Below are 24,102 nucleotides of genomic sequence, written 5' to 3'. Positions count from 1 at the left end.
AGGGAATGTTATTCGTTATTGAGTACAGCTGTGGAATCGATTTCTCTGGAGGTCTCTGAAACAGGTTAGATTCTTAGCTTCTTGGGATGGGGTTCTCTGAGCTGAAGGCCTCAATGATTTTGTAACGCTCTACACACACAAGTTCAATTGTACTTTACTCTGTACACTGCATGGTCCTAAAAGCACAGAATACCACTGCTACTTCTACTACTACTAAAAATAATGGTAACTGTGGTATTTATTCAGCACATACTATGTGTCAAGCACTGTACTAAACACTGGAATACATGCAAGATTATCAGGTTGGACACAGTCCCTATCCCTCACGGAGCTCATGGCAGACATGTGGCAGAGCCAGGATTAGTAGTGGGTAGAGCAAGCGCTTAGTACTGTACCAAGCGCTTAGTACAGTGCTCTGAACACAATAAGCGCTCAATAAATATGACTGAATGAATGGAAATGAATAGAGCACGGGCCTGGGGGTTAGAGGGTCATGGGTTCTAATCCTGGCTCCACTACGTGTCTGCTGGTGAGCTTGGGCAAGTCACCTCACTTCTCTGGACCTCAGCTGCCTCTTCTGTAAAATGGGGATTGAGACTGTGAGCCCCATGTGGGACAGGGACTACGTCCAAACCAATTTGCTTGTATCCACCCCGGCATTTAGTACAGCACCCGGCATGCAGTAAGCGCTTCACAAATACCATAATTAATTAATCAACCCAGGTCCTTCTGAATTCCAGGCCCATGTTCTATCCACTAAGCCACACTGCTTCTCTACTTCATCTGTAAAATGGGGATTAAGACTGTGAGCCCTGTGTGGGACATGGACTCTGTCAAACCTGATGATCTTGTATCTACCCCAGTGCTTAGAACAGTGCCTGGCACATAGTAAACGCTTAACAAATACCATTAAAAAAAAATAGGGAACAGTAATCCGTGGGAATTGAGGCCATGATCATAGAAAGTCAATGAGTCTGCAGACTTGTGAGAAGAATGGAAGACAGCTAATCAATAATCAATGATATTAATTGAGTGCATACAATGTGTTAAGTGCTTGGGAGAGTGCAATACACAGAAGTAGCAGACATGTTCCCTGCCCACAACGAGTTTACAGTCTAGAGCTAAACACAGACACTTTTTTTCTTTTTAACAGTGAGCTGGAGATCAGGAGAGTTTTGGAGAATCAGTCTTCTGGGAAGAATAGAAGACAGTTAAATATGGTCACTTTTTTATCATTAATCTAAAGGAGAACAAAAGAATTTAGGAGAGTCAGTCTTGTGAGGAGACTAGAAGGCAGTTAAAAATGGCCAACTTTTTTTTTTTTTAAACAGTGAGCAGAAGGAGAACAGAAGAGTTTAGGAAAGCACTTCAAAAGATAAACCCAAGCTGAGCCTGGTGCAATATAATATTGCCACGGACAGCTGGGGAACAACTGTGGCGGAGATGACTTGCTGGCGAAGCCCTGATGGGGAAAGGATTGTCCGGTTTGAGTGAGAGGGGCAGGCTAATCTCAAAGCAGCCCAGTGGAGTTTTAAGCACCCTCGAGACCTCCAAACATGGCATTCTCCCAGGGCCGGCTTATGGGTACATTCAAGGGTGGCAGGGGAATCTGAGTACAAAAATCACACCTCCTCCTTGAGGCCTTCCCTGACTAAAGGCTCAATTTGTTCATTCGTTCGTTTCAGCCCATCGTATTTATTGAGCACTTACTGCGTGCAGAGCACTGTACTGAGCGTTTGGAAGGGGACAATCTAACAATAAACAGGTACATTCCCTACCCACAACAAGCTCCCCTCTGTGTCCCTTATCCACTCAGATCTGTACCTCACCCTCAGTGCCTCAACATTCATTCTTTCATTCAGATTTACTGAGCACTTACTGGCATGCAACATTTATGGACCTGTTTTCACATGCTGCCATTTCCCCTATCCCTAAATTACTTTGATATCTATCTCCTCCTGTATGCCGTAAACTCTTTGTGGGAGGGGAAAATGTCTACCAACTTTATTTTCCCAAATGTTCTGGATGGTGGTCTACACAGTAAGCACTCGATAAATACCACCCTGATTGATTAGATGGATTTGTTTAACCATCTCTAAAGGTCTTCACGGAGGAAGGATAAGGCCCTATTAGATTTCTTAATTACACAAAAGGAGATAATTAAGGGGGGGGGGGAGGCGGAGAGAGAAAATCAAGGAGGAGCAGAGGGTCACAAAAGATGGAGATTTGCATAGGTGAGGAAACTAGGGCATTTTAAACCACTTTGGCTAAAAAACTTCCAAATTTTGAACTATGTGGAACTCAAATTCACCCTTGAGAAGTAGTAGTAACGGTACTGAACGACCCTTTTTGGACTGTGAGCCCACTGTTGGGTAGGGACTGTCTCTATATGTTGCCAATTTGTACTTCCCAAGCGCTTAGTACAGTGCTCTGCACATAGTAAGCGCTCAATAAATACGATTGATGATGATGATGATGACCACTGGGTGCAAAGCACTCTTTGGGAAAAGACAAAGGAAACAGGAGACGTGTTCCCTGCCCACAAGGAGCTCACGCCCTAATAGGGGAGACAGACATGGAAATATTTCCTAACTGAGTAGTCAGAGTAATAGACTCGCCAATTGTTTATGCACATGAGTGCTACTGAAGTATAAATGAAAAAATATGGACGTGCTAAAGGCAGCTGCTGAGTTGCTGTGCTTGGGGTAATGGAGTTAATAAGGGAAGGGGTGTGCTCTTGGGTAACGGGATGAATTACTGTTATTGACAGTGACAAAAATGTCGGGGAAGGGGATCAGGAGAGAGTCTTCGGAGGTAAGATGAGTTCTTATCTCAACAAGGGCGGTGGAATTCCCTGCTCCTTCAGATCTGCCAGACCACAACGCTCCCCACCCTTTGAAAAATCACATCTCCTCTAGGTTTTCCCCAATTAATTAGGAGTAGTATTAGAGTTTATAGAGTGCCTACTGGGTGCCATGCACTGTACTGAGCACCTGAGCCTTAGCTCGGCACACAGTAAGCGCTTAATAAATACTACAAGTTTTATACTATGGTACAAAATAAAGGAACACGTTCTCTGCCCGCTTCGCTGTGAAGGTGAGGATGGTGACAAGAAGCATGGTGTAGCAGATGGAGCAGGGGCCTAGGAGTCAGGAGGTCAGGGGTTCGAATCCTGGCTGTGCCACTGGTCTGCTGTGTGACCTTGGACAAGTCACTTCACTTCTCTGGGCCTCAGTTACCTCAGCTGTAAAACGGGGATTAAGACTGTGAGCCTCACATGAGACGGGGACTGTGCCCAACCTGATTTGCTTGTCTCCACCCCAGCGCTTAGTACAGTGCCTGGCACATAGTAAGCACTTAACTAATACCACAGCTATTATTATTATCATTACACGGGGGAGACAGATGTAACACATTTACCATTTTAGAATCAGAGTAACTGTACAACTGAATCACAGAGTTGCAAAATGCTCAAGATTGGTATGAATCAATCAATCAATCGTATTTATTGAGCGCTTACTGTGTGCAGAGCACTGTACTAAGCGCTTGGGAAGTACAAGTTGGCAACATAACATAACAGATCTGGAGGTTGTGGGTGAGTTTGTAGGATTTGGGGTGCTGGGAACTCACCTCCCCAGGTTATATCCACCCCTGACTGCCATTTCATCACTTGGGCATCACCTAAGCACTGGCCTACAAACAACCACCCTTCTATATCTTCCAGACCAGGCTTAGAACAGTGCTTGGCACATAGTAAGCGCTTAACAAATGCCATCATCATTATTACTTAAGCAATAACTCACCTAAAGCTCCACGTGGGCAATAAACGTGTCCGCCAACTGTTATATCATACTCTCCAAAGCACTTAGTAGAGTCCTCTGCATGCACTGAGTGCTCAGTAAATACCACTGATTGATTTCTACCCTCCTTTCCTTCCTCCACCTATCTGTAAACTATTTCTGTGATCATCTCCTCTGCTAGGTTGTAAACTTCTTGAAGGCAGGGATCCTGTCTACTAATTCTACTCTGCTCTCCCAAGGGTTTAGTATGGCCCTCTGAACCCAGCAGGCATTCAATAAATACTGTGGATTGACTGAGTTAAAAGTAAGGCATTTGTGAAGAGAAAGTAATAGTAATAATAACAATAATAATAATAGTAGCTAAGCGCTTACTATGTGCCAAGCATTGTAATAAAATCTGGGGTAGATACAAGATGATTAGGTTGGACACAGTCCCTGTCCCACAGGGGACTCACAGTCTAAGGAGGAGGGAGAAATGGGCGACGTCCTTGGAATGACTGAATAAGCAACACTGCATCAGAGTTATTTTTCTATAAAAATGTTCTAAGTCATGTTTCCCCACTCCTTAAGACCTTGGAGGGGTTGTCCATCCAACTTCGCATCAAAAAGAAACTCCTCACCGTCGGCTTTAAAGCAGTCAATCACCTTGCCCCCTCCTACCTCACCTGGATATCCTCTTACTATAAACCAGCCTGCGCTTTTCGCTTCTCTATCGCCAACCTTCTCACTGTACCTCAGTCTCATCTGTCTCGCCGCGGACCTCTCGCCCTCATCCTGCCGCTGGCCTGGAATGCCCTCCCTCCTCATATCCTATCAACAATTACTCCCTGCCCCTTTCAAAGCCTCAGTGAAGGCACATCTCCTCCATGAGGCCTTCCCCGACTAAGCCCTCCTTTCCTCTTCTCCCACTCCTTTCTGCGCTGCCTTGATGAGCTCCCTTTATTCATTACCCCTTCCCAGCCCCACAGCACTTCTGTAAACAACTGTAATTTTATTTATTTACATTAATGTCTGTCTCCCCCTCTAGATTGTAAGCTTTTTGTGGGTAGGGAATGTGTCTGCTACATTGTTATAATGTACTCTCCCAAGCACTTAGTACAGTGTTCTGCGTACAGTAAGCGCTCAATAAATACGATTGACTGACTGACTGACAGACCAGGAGAGATCAGAGATGCTTCCCAAAATGGGTCCCTCGCCTATGCTTGAAACTTAAGGTTAAATACAGTAAAAATAGCCCGGGGAGCCTAAATTATTCTTCACCATTTAATCAATTTTAACTTTATAGGTGCAATAAGGTGTTCTCTCTCTATTTCTGACACTATGCCATTTGAATAAAGCAAATACAAATGCTTATATATCATAATGGCAGAGGCTACGCAAACATAAAACTAGAACAAAATGGCTTGCTAGTTATATTATGCAAAGGGTACAGAAATACTGCAGAATTAATTAGCCCTAGGGTCCCAAAATGATGCTTTCTCTGTAAAATGTCAATCTTCCATAAAGTGTTCCAAGAACTGACTTATTGACATCAACGACATCTTCTGGTGAAGCGAGAAAAAAATTTTTGACAGAAAAAATGAAGAGTTCTGTGGAAAATGTCAGACTGTGTTCTTTGGAGGCAAACAGTACTTTAGTAATAATCGTATTTATTGAGCGCTTACTGTGTGCAGAGCACTGTACTAAGCGCTTGGAAAGTACAAGTTGGCAACATATAGAGACAGTCCATACCCAACAGTGGGCTCACAGTCTAAAAGGGGGAGACAGAGAACAAAACCAAACATACTAACAAAATAAAATAAATAGAATAGATATGTACAAGTAAAATAAATAGAGTAACAAATATGTACAAACATATATACATATATACAGGTGCAGTGGGGAAGGGAAGGAGGTAAGATGGGGGGATGGAGAGGGGGACGAGGGGGAGAGGAAGGAAGGGGCTCAGTCTGGGAAGGCCTCCTGGAGTAGGTGAGCTCTCAGGGCCGTGAAGGGAATAAGTGATTGTAGTAAGTGTAATAAGGTAATAAGTGATTGTATCCCCCCCAGCACTTAGTACAGTGCCTGGCACGTGGTGAGTGCTTAACAAATATTATTATTATTATTATTGTTATTAGGCTGACCAAACCACAAAGATCTTGGTTCATTCATTCAATCGTATTTATTTAGTGCTTACTGTGTGCAGAGCACTGTACTAAATGCTTGGAAAGTACAATTCAGCCACAAATAGAGACAATCCCTGCCTACAGTGGGCTCACAGTCTAGAAGGGGGGAGACAGACAACAAAACAAGCAAACAGGCATCGATAAGCATCAATACAAATAATGGAATTATAGATATATACACACCATTAATATACATAGAATTATAAATATGTATATATATACACACACACACACAATCGCTGCGGGGTGGGGAGGGGAGCAGAGCAAGGGGAGAGAGTTGGGGCGGTGGGGAGGGGAGGGGGAGCAGAGGAAAAGGGGAGCTTGGTCTGGGAAGGCCTCCTAGAGGAGGTGAGCTCTCAGTAGGGCTTTGAAAGGGGGGGGAAGAGTGAACTTTTGGCAGATGTGAGGCCGGAGGGCATTCCGGGCCAGAGGTGGGATGTGGGCCAGGGGTCGACGGAGTCTACACCTCTCATGTCTCACTCCTTGAGGTCAGAGATCATATCTATTCTCTGCTACTACTCTCTCTCAAGTGTTTAGTACAAAGTTCTGCACCCAGTAATAATTACTGTGGTATTCATTAAGAGCTCACTCTATGCCAAGCACTGTACTAAGCACTGGGGCAGATATGAGATCACCAGGTTCCATATGGGGCTCTCAGTCTAAATAGGAGGGAGAACAGTAGGCACCCAATAAATACTATCATCATCATCCTCATCAGTGGTATTTATTGAATGCTTGGGGCACTAACTCAGGGCTTGGGAGAGTCCAATACGATAGAGTTGGCAGACACATTCCCTGCCTACACTCCCTGAGCTTACAGTCCAGAGGGGGAGACAGGCATTAATATAAATAAATCATTTATAATTATAAAGATGCTACTGATCCCCCTAAGCAATTCTTCCACTCACGGTTCCATCCCTCACCCTCCTCAGCCCCCTTGACTAGTGGATAGAGCCCTGGACTGGGAGTCAGGTCATGGGTTCTAATCCCGGCTCCACCACTTATCTGCTGTGTGGCCTTGGGCAAGTCACTTGACTTCTCTGTTCTTCAGTTACCTCATCTGTAAAATGGGGATTAAGACTCTGAGCCCTATGCAGGACAGGGACTATGCTTGTACACCCCACCCCAGCGCTTAGGACAATGCCTGGCACACAGTAAGCACTTAATATCATAATTATTATTATTATATTATTATTATTATTATTCTCAAGCTCCAATCCTGCCCTCTTCCCATAGATCCATATCTTCTGCTCCCTCGACTTTTCCCAGAAGAACGGCTAAGGGGATCCCCCCAAGTGTTACCCACCATTTCCCAGTTGTATATCTTAATGGGAGTGAGAGAGAGAGAGACAGAGAGAGACTTGGAGAAAGAGATCCTGAGAGGAAGACACAGAGCATGAAAGAGAGAGAGAAAGTGTGGGCAGGGAGTGTGTCTGTTATACTGTTGTGCTGTGCTCTCCTGAATGCTTAGTACAGTGCTCTGCACCCAGTAAGTGCTCAATAAATACCTTCTGACTCTACTGATTGAAATATAGAGTCAGAGAGAGAAAAGAGAGACAGGGAGAGACAGAGAGAGAAAGGTAGTCAGAGAGCATAGCAAGGAGACAGAGACAGAGAGCCTGAGAGAAAGAGAGATACAGACCATGAAAGAGAGATGGAGAAAGAGAAACAAAGAGAAAGAGTGGGCAGGGAATGTGTCGCTTGACTGTTGTATTGCACTCTTCCAAACACTTAGGACAGTGCTCTGCACACAGTAAGCACTCACTAAACAAGATTGGCTGAAATACAGAAAAAGGGAGAGGCAGAGAGACAGCCAGAGATCAGAGAAATAGAAACAGAGACAGAGAGAAAGATCGTCAGAGAGAGCAGAGAGATGAGAGTCAGAGAGAAAGAGAGAGACAAAGAGAAAGGGACATGGAGAGAGACTGAGTGAAAGACAGAGAACAGAGAGACAGTGCGAAACAGAGACAAAGAGAGAAAGATAATCAGAGAGAGCAGAGATGAGAGACAGAGACAAAGAGAGAATCAACGGGAAAGAGAGACATGGAGAGAGACTGAAAGAATGAGAGACAGGGATAGAGAGCAGAGATGAGAGACAGTGAGAAACAAAGAGAGAGCAGAGAGATGAGAGACAGAAAGACGGACAGAGAGCAGAGACAGAAAGACATTGAGAAACAGAGACAAAGAGATAGTCAGAGAGAGCAGAGATATGAGACAGAGAGACATTGAGAAACAGAGACAGAAAGAGAGACATTGAGAAACAGAGACAAAGAGATAGTCAGAGAGAGCAGAAATATGAGACAGAGACACAGAGAGACTGACAGAAAGAGACAGACAAATAAACAAAGCAGAGACAGTGAGAGAGACAAAAAGAGATAGATAGCAGAGATGACAGACAGAGACAAAGACAGAGAGATAGAGAGCAGAGAGACAGAGACTGTGAGAAACAGAGACAAAGAGAGAGAGCAGAGATGAGACACAGAGAAAGAGAGAGAGAGACACACAGAGATGGACAGAGAGAGACAGTGAGAGATAGACAGAGAGATAGCGAGCAGAGACAGAAAGAGAAACAGAGCAGAGAGATGAGACAGAGAAAAAGAGAGACAGACAGAGTGACAGACAGACGCACAGACAGAGAGCAGAGAGACAGTGAGAGAGACAGGCACACACAGAGAGCCAGAGAGAGAGAGAGAGAGAGCGAGCTGAGAGGAGACAAAGACAGACACACAGAGATAGACAGAGCAGAGATACAGTGAGAAACAGAGACAAAGAGAGAGACAGACACACACAGAGATAGAGCAGAGGCACAGAGAAGCAGAAAGATGAGACAGAGAAAAAGCGAGACGGAGAGACACACAGAAAGCAGAGAGACAGTGAGAAACCGACATACGCGCAGAGACAGAAAGAGAGACAGTGAGAAAGAGGGAAAGAGACATTCACTCATTCATTCATTCATTCAATTGCATTTATTGAGCGCTTACTGTGTGCAGAGCACTGTACTAAGCGCTTGGGAAGTACAATTCAGCAACAGACGGAGACAGTCCCTACCCAACAACGGGCTCACAGTCTAGAAGCAGGAGACAGGAGCAGGAGACAGACAACAAAACAAAACAAGTAGACAAGTGTCAATAGCATCAAAACGGAGAAATAGAATTATAGATTCATTCATTCAATTGCATTTATTGAGCGCTTACTGTGTGCAGAGCGCTGTACTAAGCGCCTGGGAAGTACAATTCAGCAACAGACGGAGACAGTCCCTACCCAACAACGGGCTCACAGTCTAGAAGCAGGAGACAGACAACAAAACAAAACCAGTAGACAAGTGTCAATAGCAACAAAATGGATAAATAGAATTATAGATTCATTCATTCATTCAATTGCATTTATTGAGCGCTTACTGTGTGCAGAGAACTGTACTAAGCGCTTGGGAAGTGCAATTCAGCAACAGATGGAGACAGTCGCTACCCAACAACGGGCTCACAGTCTAGAAGCAGGAGACAGGAGCAGGAGACAGACAACAAAACAAAACCAGTAGACAAGTGTCAATAGCATCAAAATGGATAAATAGAATTATAGATTCATTCATTCAATTGCATTTATTGAGCAATTACTGTGGGCAGAGCACTGTACTAAGCGCTTGGGAAGTACAATTCAGCAACAGACGGAGACAGTCCCTACCCAACAACGGGCTCACAGTCTAGAAGCAGGAGACAGGAGCAGGAGACAGACAACAAAACAATCAATCAATCATATTTATTGAGCGTTTACTATGTGCAGAGCACTGTACTAAGCGCTTGGGAAGAACAAATTGGCAACATATAGAGACAGTCCCTACCCAACATTGGGCTCACAGTCTAAAAGGGGGAGACAGAGGACAAAGCCAAACATACTAACAAAATAAAATAGAATAGATATGTACAAGTAAAATAAATAAGTAAATAGAGTAATAAATATGTACAAACATATATACATATAAACAAAACAAGTAGACAAGTGTCAATAGCATCAAAACGGATAAATAGAATTATACATATATACACATCATTCATTGAATAAATAGAGCAATAAATATGTACAAATACATGCAAGTGCTGTGGGGAGGGGAAGGGGTTGGGGCAGAGAGAGGGAGTGGGGGCCATGGGGAGGGGAGGAGGAGCAGAGGAAAAGGGGGGGGCTCATTCCATCGCATTTATTGAGCGCTTCCTGTGTGCAGAGTAGTGGACGAAGCGCTTGGGAAGTCCAAGTCGGCAACAAGGCCCTGCTGAGAGCTCACCTCCTCCAGGAGGCCTTCCCAGACTGAGCCCCTTCCTTCCTCTCCCCCTCGTCCCCCTCTCCATCCCCCATCTTACCTCCTTCCCTTCCCCACAGCACCTGTATGTATGTATATATGGTTGTACATATTTATTACTCTATTTATTTTACTTGTACATATCTATCCTATTTATTTTATTTTGTTGGTATGTTTGGTTTTGTTCTCTATCTCCCCCTTGTAGACAGTGAGCCCACTGTTGGGTGGGGACCGTCTCCATGTGTTGCCAATTTGTACTTCCCAAGCGCTTAGTACAGTGCTCTGCACATAGTAAGCGCTCAATAAATACGATTGATGAGGATGATAGGGCTGATCCCTACCCCCACAACGGGATCCCGGGCTACAAGAGACGGAGATGAGACAGGGGGAGATGACGTGACGCCAAGGGGCAAGAGCCTCGTGGCGGGGTTGTCGGGCCCCCACCTGCCTCGGCCTCCTCCCTCCTCTTCTTCTCCTCCTCTTCCTCCTCCTCTTCCGACCCCGTCCGAACCGGAAGCCGGGCCGAGCCGGGCGATGGATGGAGGGCGGCCGGCGGGGACAGGACGGGCCCGGCCCGCCTGGAAGTCCCCGTGCGGCCGCCTGCCGACGGGTGGGTAGGCCGCGTCTCCATGGCGACGCCCCCACGCGCCCGTTCGAACGCTCGCGCGCGCCCGGGGCCCCCGAGAGCCCGCCAATAGGAGCCCCCCGTTCCCCGCCCCTCCGTCCGCTCTCGGCCAATCGGGAGCTGGGAGGCCGGGGGCGGCCCCGCCCCCTTAGCCCCGCCCCCCGCCCGACGGCCCCCTCCCCGGGCGCGCGGGCCTGCCATTGGTCCGTCAGGGAGGCCGCGCCCTCTGATTGGCCGGAGCGCGGAAGGCCCGCCCTCCGCTCGGTCGGGGCGCGGGGGCTTCCGGCTGCTCCAGGTGAGTTGCCATGGAGAGGGCTGGGGGGAGCTGGGCGGGGCTGGGTCCCCCCCCCCAGGCCTCAGTGGGGGTGACGTAATAATAATAACAATGATGTTGATAAAGCAGTGTGGCTCAGTGGAAAGGACACGGGCTTGGGAGTCAGAGGTCGTGGGTTCTAATCGCGACTCCGCCACTTAATAATAAAAAATGATGGCATTTATTAAGCGCTTACCACGTGCAATGCACTGTTCTAAGCGCTGGGGAGGTTACAAGAGAAGCAGCGTGGCTCAGTGGAAAGAGCCCGGGCTTTGGAGTCAGAGGTCATGGGTTCGAATCCCGGCTCCACCAATTGTCATGGGCAAGTCACTTAACTTCTCTGTGCCTCAGTTACCTCATCCGTAAAATGGGGATTAAGCCTGTGTGCCCCACGTGGGACAACCTGATCACCTTGTAACCTCCACAGCGCTTAGAATAGTGCTTTGCACATAGTAAGCGCTTAATAAATGCCATGATTATTATTATTATTATTACAAGGTGATCAGATTGTCCCACGGGGGGCTCACAGTCTTCATCCCCGTTTTACAGATGAGGGAACTGAGGCCCAGAGAAGTGATTTGCCCAAAGTCACCCAGCTGACACTTGGCGGAGCAGGGATTTGAACCCCTGACCTCTGACTTCAAAGCCCGCGCTCTTTCCCCTGAGCCACGCTGCTTCTCTTGCCACTTGTCAGCTGGGTGACCTTGGGCAAGTCACTCAACTTCTCTGGGCCCTCAGTTCCCTCATCTGTCAATCGGGGATGAAGACTGTGAGCCCCACGGTGGACAACCTGATCACTTTGGATCCCCCCGACCCCAGCGCTTAGAACAGTGCTTCCCACATAGTAAGCTCTTAACAAATGCCATCATCATTATTATTATTACTATGTGCCAAGCACTAAGCGATGATGAAGGGGGTAGTGGCCAGTAGCCCCTCTACTAGACTGTGAGCCCATTGTTGGGTAGGGTTTAGCTCTCTTTATTGCTGAATTGTGCTGAGGATTAAGACTGTGAGCCCTACGTGGGACAACCTGATCACCTTGTATCCCCCCAGCGCTTAGAACAGTGCTTTGCACATAGTAAGCACTTAACAAATGTCATTATTATTATTATTATTATTATTATTCCCAAGCGCTTAGTACAGTGCTCTGCACACAGTAAGCGCTCAATAAATATGACAGAATGAATGAATGGTAGGCCGGGGCCTGGGGACACGACTATCCGCCCCTTCCCCATAGGGAGAGTGACAAGAGGCCTGGCTTGGGAGTCAGAGGACCTGGGTTCTAATCCCGCCTCTGCCACCTGTCTGCTGTGTAACCTTGCGCAAGTCAATCAATCAATCGTATTTATTGAGCGCTTACTGTGTGCAGAGCACTGTACTAAGTGCTTGGGAAGTACAAGATGGCAACACATAGAGACAGTCCCTACCCAACAGTGGGCTCACAGTCTAAAAGTCACTTCTCTGGGCCTCAGGTGAACTCATCTGTAAATTGGAGATGAAGACTGGGAGCCCCACGTGGGACAACCTGATGACCTTATATCTGTCCCGACTTGTACTTCTCAAGCGCTTAGTACAGTGCTCTGCACACAGTAAGCGCTCAATAAATACGATTGAGTGTCCCAGCGCTTAGAACAGTGCCTGGCACATAGTAAGCACTTAATAAATACCATCATCATCATCATATTTATTGAGTGCTTATTGTGTACAGAGCACTGTTCTAAGCGCTTGGGAGAGTACTTTGGGCAAGTCACTTAACTTCTCTGTGCCTCAGTTACCTCATCTGTAAAATGGGGATGAAGACTGTGAGCCCCACGTGGGACAACCTGATCACCTTGTATCCTACCCAGAGCTTAGAACAGTGCTTGGCACATAGTAAGCACTTAACAAATGCCATCATTATTATTATTGTTATTATTCCTCTATTATAACAGAGTTGGTAGACACAAGCCCTGCCCACAGCGAGCTTACACTCTAGAGGGGGAGACAGACATGAGTATAAATAAATAAATTACAGGTATGTACAAAAGTGTTGTGGAGCTGAGGGCGGGGTGAATAAAGAAAGCAAATCCAAGGGAAAGGGGGACGCCGAAGGGAGTGGGAGAAGAGGAAATGGGGGGTTAGGGAAGCCTCTTGGCGGAGATGAAACCTTCAATAAGGCTTTGAGGGTGGGGCGAATGTTCATCTGTCTGATATGAAGAGGGCCCAGGCCTGAGGTCACCCGCAAGATAGACGAGACCAAGGATAATAATTACTTTTTAACACCCAGTTTTCCGCCTATGCTGCTCCCAGAATGACAACAGCTCATATTGCTTGAGCATCAGTGATATGTTTTGTATAAAAAGGACAGAGAAAACCTGGTGCCATCTTTCCACCTCCCTTGATTTTTCCTTCATTCCACTCTCGTGCTCCCTGGACTCATGATCTCCTTCTTAGTCCCATTTCTCTTGCCCGCTTGTCGTTTCAGAGAGAAACACTTCTTTCTCCCCTGCCAACCCCTCTCCAATTCTCTCTCCTGCTTCCATTATTTATTATTCCACTCATTGCCAGAGAGCGCTTCGAGTTACAGATTGCTTCCGAGGACCCAAAGGAGCAGAATGCGATGAGCTGGACCAGAAGGGGCCCGTAGCTGTTTCAACAGAATGGACACAGTCTTTATTTGCCAGGGTTGTGGTGCAGGGTCATGGGGCTATTTAAACCTCTCCGTCACCCTGAGTGCCTAGAAGACTGTTCCCCCAACCGTACTGGCTCTATGGCGGGAGGAATTTTAGCCACCTAGGCTTTATCTGTAAAAGACCTGACCTCTTGGCCGGCAAGCTATCGCAAAGTCAGTCGTGTTCCTCTGAATCTTAGCAGTGGGACCATTCATTCACTCATTCATTCAATCATTTATTGAGCGCTTACTGTGTGCAGAGCACTGTACTAAGTGCTTGGAAAGTACAGTTTGATTTGTTTTACTATCCTGTTGATGATCCAGGGTAAGCCTAGTCTCTGGGTTTTTTGTTTGTTTTTTTCTTAATATCTGTTAAGCGCTTACTATGTACCGGGCACTCTACAAAGAGCTGGGGTAGATACAAGATAATCAGATGGGACACTGCCCACATATTCCACGTAGGGCTTACAGTCTTAGAACACAAGCCTAGGAGTCAGAAGGTCCTGGGTTCTAATCCCAGCTCTGCCACCTATCTGCTGTGTGACCTTGGGACTTCTCTGTGCCTCAGTTCCCTCATCTGCAAAATGGGGATTAAAAGACGGTGAGTCCCATGTGGGACAGAGACTGTGTCCAACCCGGTTTGCTTGTACCCACCCCGATGCTTAGTACAGTACCTGGCACATAGTAGGCACTTTAATAAATGCCACAATTATTATTTTACAGATGAGGGAACTGAGGCCCAGGGAAGCGAAGTGACTTGCCTAAGGTCACACACTGCAGTCAGGTGGAGGAGCTGGGATTAGAACTCAGGTCCTTCTGAGTCCCAGGCCTGTCCTCTATCCACTGAAGCAGCATGGCTCCTCCAAAGACCCCCCAGAGCTGACACTCTCGTCTGGGTTTATTCTTGGGTTTAAGGTTGGTGGCTGAGGCGGTCCACAAGAGGTGGGAGTTTTGAGGCAACATTCATTCGATCCTATCTATTGAGCTCTTACTGCGTGCAAGAGCACTGTACTAAGCGCTTGGGAGAGTACGAGACGCAGCGTGGCTCAGTGGAAAGAGCCCGGGCTTGGGAGTCAGAGGTCATGGGTTCTAATCCCAGCTCCGCCACTTCTCAGCTGTGTGACTTTGGGCAAGTCACTTCACTTTTCTGTGCCTGTTACCTCATCTGTAAAATGGGGATTAAGACTGTGAGTCCCACGTGGGACAACCTGATCACCTTGTATCTCCCCCCAGTGCTTAGAACAGTGTTCTAAGCACATAGTAAGTGCTTAACAAAGCGCTAAGCACATAGTTTGTTAAGCACATAGTAAGCGCTTAACAAATGCCATCATGATTATTATTATTATTACAATACAACAATAGTCACATTCCCTGCCCACAACGAGCTTACAGTCCAGAGCTTACAGGCCATCACTCGAGTGCTCAACCCCACAGCACTTATCCGAAATTGATTTATTCCTATTAATGTCTGTCCCCCCCCAGACCGTAAACTCCCTGTGGGCGAGGGACGTGTCTGTCAACTCCTGAGCGCTTAGTACAGTGCTCTCTACACAGTAGGCGCTCAATAAATACGACGGATTGATGGCTCAGTGGAAAGAGCACGGGCTTAGGAGTCACAGGTCATGGGTTCAAATCCCGGCTCTGCCGCTTGTCAGCTGTGTGACTTTGGGCAAGTCACTTAACTTCTCTGTGCCTCAGTTACCTCATCTGTAAAATGGGGATTACGATTGTGAGTCCCACATGGGACAACCTTATCACCTTGTATCCTGCCCAGCGCTTAGAACAGTGCTTTGCACATAGTAAGCGCTTAACAAATACCAAAATTATTATTATTATTATCATCTTCTGACTCCATTGTATTGTAATAATAAGAGTAATTGTGGTATTTGTTAAGCGCTTACTCTGGCCAGGCACTGTACTAACCACTGGGGTAGATATAAGGTGATTGGGTTGGACACAGTCCCTGTCTCACGTGGGTCTTCATCCCCATTTTACAGACGAAGGAACTGAGGCACAAAAAAGGGAAGTGACTGGTCCAAGGTCATACAGAAGGCACAGGCAGAGCCGGGATTGGAACTCTGGTCCTCTGACTCCCAGTTCCACGCTCTTTTCCCAGGGCCTTGTTTCTCCTCCTCATTTACGCCCACTTGCCTGCCCCCATTAGACTGTAAGCTCCTCAAGGGCAGGAATCACGCTCCTCTGTGTACCCCGATAATCCCCTGGGCTGGGGCTTCACAGATGCGGCTCAGACAGCGCCAAGGTTGATGAGGACCCCAGTGGTGGCTATGTTTCTCTTGATTTTCGTACTCTCCCAGGCGCTTAATATAGTGCTCTGCACACAGTAAGCACTCAGTAAATACAACTGAATGAATAAACTCCTCCCCAAAAAGCTCGCGTTTGCTTGTTAGAGGTCGTGGGTTCTAATCCCGGCTCCGCCACTTGTCAGCCGTGTGACTTGGGGCCAATCACTTAGCTTCTCTGTGCCTCAGTGACCTCATCTGCAAAACAGGGATGAAGACAGGGAGCCCCACGTGGGACAGCCTGCTGACTTTGCATCTCCCCCAGCGCTTAGCCCATAGTAAGCACTTAACAAATACCATCATCATCATTATTAATTCTTCTCGGTCCTCAGAGTGGTGCTCCCAGGCACTTCCGTGCATCGTCCAAATTGCTGGGGAGATCATGGCTCTAAGAGCTTGTGGTTTGATCATCTTCCGGCGACCTCGCATCCCCAAGGTGGACAACAATGCCATCGAGTTTCTTCTGCTGCAGGCGTCGAACGGGACTCACCACTGGACTCCTCCGAAAGGTGAGGGGCTTTGGGGGTGCATAACGAGAAGGGCCGGGGCTTTTGGGGGAGCCCAAAACCCCCTTCAAACCGACTCACCGGAAGTGTAGCCCGTCAGCTCCTCGCAGGCAGGGGACCATTCCAACTCTGTTACCACGGGCTCTTCCAGATGCTTAATACAGTGCTTCGCACCCAGAAAGTGCTCAATAGATAGAATTGAGGAGGTAGACATGCAGGTTGGGGGGAGTCTCCTGAGTGAGGTTGGGGCAGGGACGGCCGGGTCGCTAGGACGTTTTCTCTTTGAGGTCACTGCTGTCCTCCTCCGCCGACGAAGTTGCTCCATTCCCCTGCTGACTGAGAGAGGAGGATTCATCCATTGTCAGCCCATCAATCAGTCAATCAATCGGGAGTATTTACTGAGTGATTACTGTATGCAGAGCCTCTACCACCTGCCACAGATTCTAGTATCACCACCCCCCAGCCAGGACCCACCTGCAACTTCTTGAACTGTTTTGATCCTTTTCTCACATTCCTTCTCTCTTTCTCCATCCCTCTGTTGATCCTTGGCAACTTCAACATCCATCGTGGCTCAGTGGCCAGGGCCCAGGCTTGGGAGTCAGAGGTTGGGGGTTCTAATCCTGGCTCCACCGCTTGTCAGCTGGGTGATGTGGGGCAAGTCACCTCACTTCTCTGGACCTCAGTTCCCTCATCTGGAAAATGGGGATGAAGACCGCGAGCCCCACGTGGGACAACCTGATGACCTTGGATCTCCCCCAGCGTTCAGAACAGTGCTTGGCGCATAGTAAGCGCTTAACAAATACCATCATCAGCATCAACCCAGCCCACACACTTCACTTTTCTAATGCCAACCTTCTCACTGTACCTCCCTCTCGTCTGTCTCACCACCGATCTCTCACCCGCATCCTGCCCCTGGTCTTGAATGCCCTCCCTCCTCATATCCTACAGGCATTGACTCTCCCCCACTTCAACACCTCCAAGAGACCTTCCCTGACTCCGCCCTCTTTTCTTTTCCTTCCACTCCCTACTGCATCGCCCTGTCTGGCTTGCTTTATTCCTCCCCGCTCCCAGCCCCAAAACGCTTACGTCCGTATCTGTCATTTACTTTTTATATTAACGAATGTCTCCCCTTCTAGGCTTTAAGCTTGTTGTGGGCAGGAAATATGTCTGGTGGTATTCTCCCAAGTGTGTAGTACAGTAAGCACTCAATAAATACGAATGAATGTCCACTGAGCACTTGGCAGAGGAAAATATAACAGCATTGGTAGGCATATTCCGTGCCCACAACGAGCCAAAGAAAGGGGCAGAGGGGAGGGCCGGCTCAGAGGAGAGGGCATGAGGATAGGCCTAGCCAGGCTGAAGGGCTTGGGCGAAAGGGCAGCCAGGTGAGGAGGTACAGAGGGACCCCAGGAAGGTCCTGATGGGGGTGACGGGGCCCAGGGAGGGGCACAGAGAGAGGCCCAGCCAGGTGAGGGGGTCACAGAGGGGGCCGGTCGTTTCTTGCACTCCCAGCCCCTGCCCCACATACCTGTAGGGACCCCTGGCACAGACTCTCGTCCTAGCTAAATGGGGTTCAGGTACCAGAGATGGGGGATGATTGAGGAGCACGAGAACAATTCCATTAACCAGTGTCACAGGCCCGCACCCTCAGCTCCGTCTCAGAGTTGCTTAGTTTCCACCACAAGGTTACAGGGCCATCAGCATAGGCTGTTTATGCTGATTACCAGAAAATACACTCAAACATGACCAAAAGCACTGCCCTCTTCTTTACCCTTAGGCCGGTAATAATAACAATGGTATTAGTTAAGCGCTGACTTTGCTCCAGGCACTCTATTACGAGCTGGTGGGTTGAGGGGGGGGGGGATACAAGTAAATCGAGGTGGACACAGTCCCTGTCCCACGTGGGGCTCACGGTCTCAATCCCCATTTTACAGATGAGGGAACCGAGGCAGAGGGAAGTGAAGTGACATGCCCACGGTCACACAGCAGAGTGGTGGAGCCGGGATTAGAATCCATGACCTTCCCCATGCCCTATCCACTACGCCATGTTGCTTCTCTCTGTCAGCTTCCAGTTCATAACAGCTGTTTGCCAGTCAGTGCCCTGGGCTGGGGCTGCCTGCCAGCCTTCTGATTTTTTAGGGGGCAGTTTAGGGGGAGGTTGCCATGCTTGGCCTCACTTTACGTTCCCAATGGGACTTCCCGTGTGGAAAAGAAATCCAGCTCTTCTCAGGAAAAAAAAAAAGAGGGGAAAGAATTGGGATTACGCTTTCGGGATCCGCTCAACAAAAGTTAATGTCCAGGGAGCCCGAATATGAAACCCAACTCCAGAAATCAGGACTCCTGAGCCCGACGCCTGACTTTCAGCCGAAACTCTCTGTGGGCTTTCTGCTTCCGATCACCCAGAGATAGGTGATGGAAAATGCTCTGCTATGTTCAGAGGAAAGGTGGTAATAAGAACCCAGTGTTCTCATTTTCTAAGGAGAGGGAGCACATTAAATGGGCAGTGAGGGAATGAATACAGGACTGGTTTCAGAGATTGCTGAGAAGGAGAACGGAAAATATCTCTTAAAGGGGACAACCTTGTTTTCTCACCCACTGAAGGGCGATACTCTGCTTCTTTGCAAAAAAAGAAAAAAGCCTCCCAATGTAGCCAACTCTCCATCTACCTGCTGCTAACCACTGCAACCAGAAAGGCGGGAATTATTTTTATTATTATTGTTATGTTTGGTAAGCACTTACTGGGTGCCAACTACTGTACTAAACACTGGGGTAGCGTGGCTCAGTGGAAAGAGCATGGGCTTTGGAATCAGAGGTCATGGGTTCAAATTCCGGCTCCGCCACTTGTCACCTGTGTGACTTTTGGCAAGTCGCTTACTTCTCTGTGCCTCAGTTACCTCATCTGTAAAATGGGGATTAAGACTGTGAGCCCCACGTGGGACAACCAGATCACCTTGTAATCTCCCCAGCAGTTGGAACAGTGCTTTGCACATAGTAAGCTCTTAATAAATGCCATTATTATTATACAAGATTTTTAGGTTGGATACAGCACCTGCACCACCTGGGACTCTCAGTGAAGGTAGAAGGAGTCGGATTTAATCCCCATTTTTTATAGTTGAGGAATGGAGGCCTAGAGAAGTGAAGTGGCTCACCCAAGGTCACCCAGCAGACAAGTTGGGGAGCCAGAATTAGAACCCAGGTCCTTTGACTCCCAGGTCCGAGCCCTTTCCACTAGGCCAGAGGAGAAGCAGAAGGTCATAGGTTCTAATCCTCACTCTGCCACTTGTCTGCTGTGTGATCTTGGGCGAGTCACTTCGCTTCTCTGGGCCTCCGTTCTCGTCTGTAAAATGGGGTTTGAGACTGTGAGCCCCACGGGGGACAGGGACCGTATCCAACCCCATTTGCTGATATCCACCCCAGCGCTTAGTACAGTGCCTGGCACATAGTAAGTGCTTAACAAATACCACAATTATTATCATTAATAGTAGTAGTAGTAGGGGTGGTATTCGACAGCCCTACAGGCACGGAAACTTTTCTGGCCCTAGAAGAGGGGGGGCCTTGGCGGAAATGGGGACTGATCTCGGGCATGCCAGGCTGCTTTCTCCAAGCAAAAAGCCCAATAGGACGTTAAGCGGCCAGAACGCGGAAATCCTGCAAAGACTTTAAATCCGCTGATGGGAAAATGCCACGCTTCCACCCTATCTTCCCTGCTCTTCCTCTCTTCCCCGTCGGTCCCCACCAGGCCACGTGGACCCGGGAGAGAACGATCTGGAGACCGCCCTGCGGGAGACCCAGGAGGAAGCGGGCCTGGCCCCCAGCCAGCTGACCCTCATCGAAGGGTTCAAGAGCGAGCTGAGCTACGTGGCGTGGAACAAACCCAAGACGGTGATCTACTGGCTGGCAGAAGTGAACGACTACAACGCCGAGATCCGCCTCTCAGATGAGCACCAGGCTTACCGCTGGCTGGGCCTGGAGGAGGCGTGCCAGCTGGCACAGTTCGAGGACATGGAGCGCTCGCTCAGACAAGGGCACCAGTTCCTCTGCTCCAGTGAGTAATGGCGGTAGCCACTGCTCTACTGAGCGCCCAACGCGCTCCCCGCCCACCGTAAGTGGCCATCCGATTGCCTAAACCCTCGGCCCAGGGCGGCTCCGAATAAATACCTAAGTGTCAGAGGCGGCTGTGGGGCTGCGACGGAAGCAGGAAGGGAGGGAGGAGAGATTTGCGCGGGCTGCCCGGTCGTTCTCGAGACAGAGTCCGAGAGTTCTGAGGCAGCACGGACCCCGGGTTTGATTTCTATGCCCGCCAACTTCATTCATTCATTCCATCGTATTTACTGAGCGCTTACCATATGCAGAGCACTAGACTGAGCGCTTGGAAAGTACAGTTCGGCCACAGAATTCCGACTCCTCCGGCAGCAGAGGGCAGCTAAGTTTTCAGGGAAACCAAGGCCAGGAAAATGCCCCTTTGAAGGCAGGGGAAGCGTGCCAAGCCAAATCAACACATTCTTGTAGGCCTTCTCTCCCAAGTGCTTAGTACAGCGCTCGGCACACAGTAAGCGCTCACTAAACACGATTGGAACGGCCCCCACCCCCGTACTCGGTGGGGGGCGGGGAGGGAATTACTTTAGAGGTGGTCCAGGAAGGGAGGAGAAGTCATTTATAACAGACAGTATAAGGATATGTACATAAGCACGGTGGGGTGAATACCAAATGTCTGAAGGTCACAGATCCAAGTGCATGGACTGACGAGCAAGCATCTAAGCTCACTTCTAGACTCTAAGCTCGTTGTGGGCAGGGAATGGGTCTGTTTGTGTTGTATTGTACTCTCCCAAGCACTTAGTACAGTGCTCTGCCCTCGGTAAGCGCACAATACATTTGATTGAATGAGAGCGAGCTGGGGAAAAGAGGGCTGCATGGGGAAGACCTCTGCCCCTGCCCTGAACCGAACGCTCAGTGGCCGAGACCCTTTCCAGAAGACAGACGCCAGCTCCCCTTCCCCCCTTCACTGGCCCCTCCTTATCTCCACCGAGGCTCTGGGCTGGGAGCTCAGCCAGGGCCTGCTGGGCCCTGTGCCCTGAAGTCCCTGCAACCCTTCCCCTGAATGTCCAGATGCAGAGCTGACCCTGGCTCCAACAATAAGCACCACTGCCTCACCCTTCCCTCAGTCCGGAGCTTGGGGCCATGGAAAATCTGAGATGGTTTTTTTCATCTCCCTCAGGGAATAGTCTCCCTTGATCTGGCCCATCATGCGGACAGACGGGAAAGTGAGGCTCAGAGAGAGCAAGTGATTTACCCGATGGCAGCAGTAGAGAGAAAAGACAGATTCTGAACATCATCCCCATCATCCCTCCGCCTTAATGCTGTCAGCGCACCCTTTTTTTTTTTTAAAAAAAAAGTGGTATTTGTTAAGTGCTTACTTTGTACTAGGCACTGGGGTACATACAGAATAATCCTCTTCTGCCAGGATGGTCGAATCATATATGCGGCCACGGTTCTTATGACAAGGCAGGCCCAGTCCGCTTACCTGCGGGAAATCTGGAAGGGGGCATCCGTTAGAGGAGAGAGACTGGATTCTGGTGGGCTCCGGCCTAGCAGCCACAGCTTTCCAAGCCAAACGCTGCAGCCTTGAAGGGGTTAAGAGATCTGGGGGTGGGGAGACCCTCCCCACTTTATTCCTCACTAGGTGGGATCCCCAGCCCTCAGCCCAGACATCAAAGGGGAGGAAGCACAGTCTGTCCTGGGCTCTGGGCCTTGGAGGAAGTTGCTTTGTCTGTGGATGAAAGACTCCCTGGGAGGAGAAGGGGAGGGAGGGCTTGGAGGGCTATGGGCCTGTTTGGAGTGGTGGTGATGGCACCACACCACCGTGTGGCTTCCTGCCCAAGCTGTCAGGGGGCTGGGAAGCACTCAGTCCTATTTACTGGGTGCTTACTGTGTGCAGAGCGCTTGGGAGAGTACGATACAACAATAAACAGACACATTCCCTGCCCGTCCCGAGTCCCAGCAGCCTGAGAGGGCTGAGAGGGCATGGCGCCCACTCCCTTGGAGAATAATAATAATAATTTTGGTATTTGTTAAGCGTTTACTATGTGCCAAGCACTACACTAAGCGCTGGGGTAGATACAAGGTAATCAGGTTGTCCCATGTGGGCTTTACAGTTTAAATCCCCATTTTACAGATGGGGTACCCGAAGCACAGAGACGCTCAAACCCCCAATTCCCCAAGAGTTCCACTCATGAAATCAGATCTTTTGGCCAGGACAAAACCAGGCTGTGGGAAAATAGGCCTTCGCATGAAGTGATGCAAGGCTAGGGGTCTCCTGTTTCTAGCCGACAGAGGCATCTGTGCTGCATCGGGGGAGGTGGGGGTGATTTTGGGGGATGATGACAGTCTTGACGGCTGGTAGATTTTTGAAATGTGTTGATGTTAGCCAGGCTGTTTTGGTTCCTCCTTCTCCTCCTCCTCTTCCCGTTCTTTCCCATCTCCTCCCTACTCCTCTCTTCCCTCCTTTGTCCTCTCCCTCACCCCCTCCCCAACCCTGCATCTCTATAACCTTCCATCAGCGAGGCAGGATGGAGCCCGGGCAAATGGTAAGTCTTAAAGTGTCTTTTATTTTTAAAACCGGTCAGCAGGTGCCATGACCTAAGGCGTCCTTCTTCCCACTGACCCCAAGCCTTCAAACAGAAAAAAACCCACAATGGGCCACAGCCTCCCTCCCCTCCCCTCCTCATGCTACAGAACCAAATCCTCACTGGGCTCGCGTGAGCGATGGCCACAGAAAACGGTCACTTCTTGGTTTGACTGGAATGAATCCAAACACGTGCACACGCTGATAGACCCATACCCACTCCATCCCCATCCATCCGTCCATTCACGGATGTACACACAGGCACTCACATATGCACAGACATGAACACAATCACGCTTGGACACACACACATACACAATGGGAAACTCTGAGACCACTTGGCAGGCTGGTTCTGCACCTTGCTGGGAATTGGGGGTGGGGTGTCGTGTCTGTCCCCCCCACCCCCCAACCCCGTCAACTCCTGCACACCTAAGAGATGTAATTTCCCAACCTGCTTTCCCAGATCCCTGCTTCCCGATGCAAACAGAAGGGGTTGGAAGGGGAAGTCCTTCCTTTGAGATTCAAACGTGAAATCCTCACTCAAATGGGAAGTGATTTCATTTCAGGAAATGGCTTCTTCGAACTGTCCCCACCCACCCTCCCACCCACCCCCACATCCTCAGACACGCTCACACACGCACACCCACACACGCACGCCCACGCTAGCTAGTGTTAAGGCCTCTAAATGACACTTCTGCCTCCTTGAGATGGGACGGAGAAGGCCACAGACAGAAGAAAAGTGACTCTCTAGGGTTGGTCAGGGCAGCATTGGCGGGCAAAGCCCTGCTCTGGGCCCAGAGCCAGGAGCCGAGCTCAGGCCCCAGGAGACCAGA

At 48.9% G+C, this 24,102-nt stretch overlaps 2 protein-coding genes across 3 annotated transcripts in view; one reads left to right on the top strand and one right to left on the bottom strand.

The window, feature by feature from the left end:
* Positions 1 to 10,826, bottom strand: part of KIF24 (kinesin family member 24) — a 54,218-nt gene extending 43,392 nt beyond the window's left edge. The window contains exon 1 of one of the 2 annotated variants that reach the window (XM_038743909.1): positions 10,698 to 10,826. The gene's annotated coding sequence lies outside the window, so the exon portion shown is untranslated. The remainder of the gene's footprint in view (positions 1 to 10,697) is intronic. The other variant, XM_038743910.1, reaches the window with a different exon arrangement.
* A 5,650-nt stretch (positions 10,827 to 16,476) lies between these two features.
* On the top strand, positions 16,477 to 20,815 carry NUDT2 (nudix hydrolase 2). The gene is made up of 2 exons (XM_038744196.1): positions 16,477 to 16,650; positions 20,387 to 20,815. The coding sequence occupies exons 1-2, from the start codon at positions 16,524 to 16,526 to the stop codon at positions 20,698 to 20,700; spliced, it is 441 nt and encodes a 146-aa protein (XP_038600124.1). The 5' UTR covers positions 16,477 to 16,523; the 3' UTR covers positions 20,701 to 20,815.
* Positions 20,816 to 24,102: the final 3,287 nt, after the last annotated feature.

Source organism: Tachyglossus aculeatus, chromosome 3, assembly GCF_015852505.1.
Source record: "Tachyglossus aculeatus isolate mTacAcu1 chromosome 3, mTacAcu1.pri, whole genome shotgun sequence".
In the NCBI taxonomy this organism is placed as follows: domain Eukaryota; kingdom Metazoa; phylum Chordata; class Mammalia; order Monotremata; family Tachyglossidae; genus Tachyglossus; species Tachyglossus aculeatus.
This window is presented reverse-complemented; position numbering and strand designations above follow the sequence as displayed.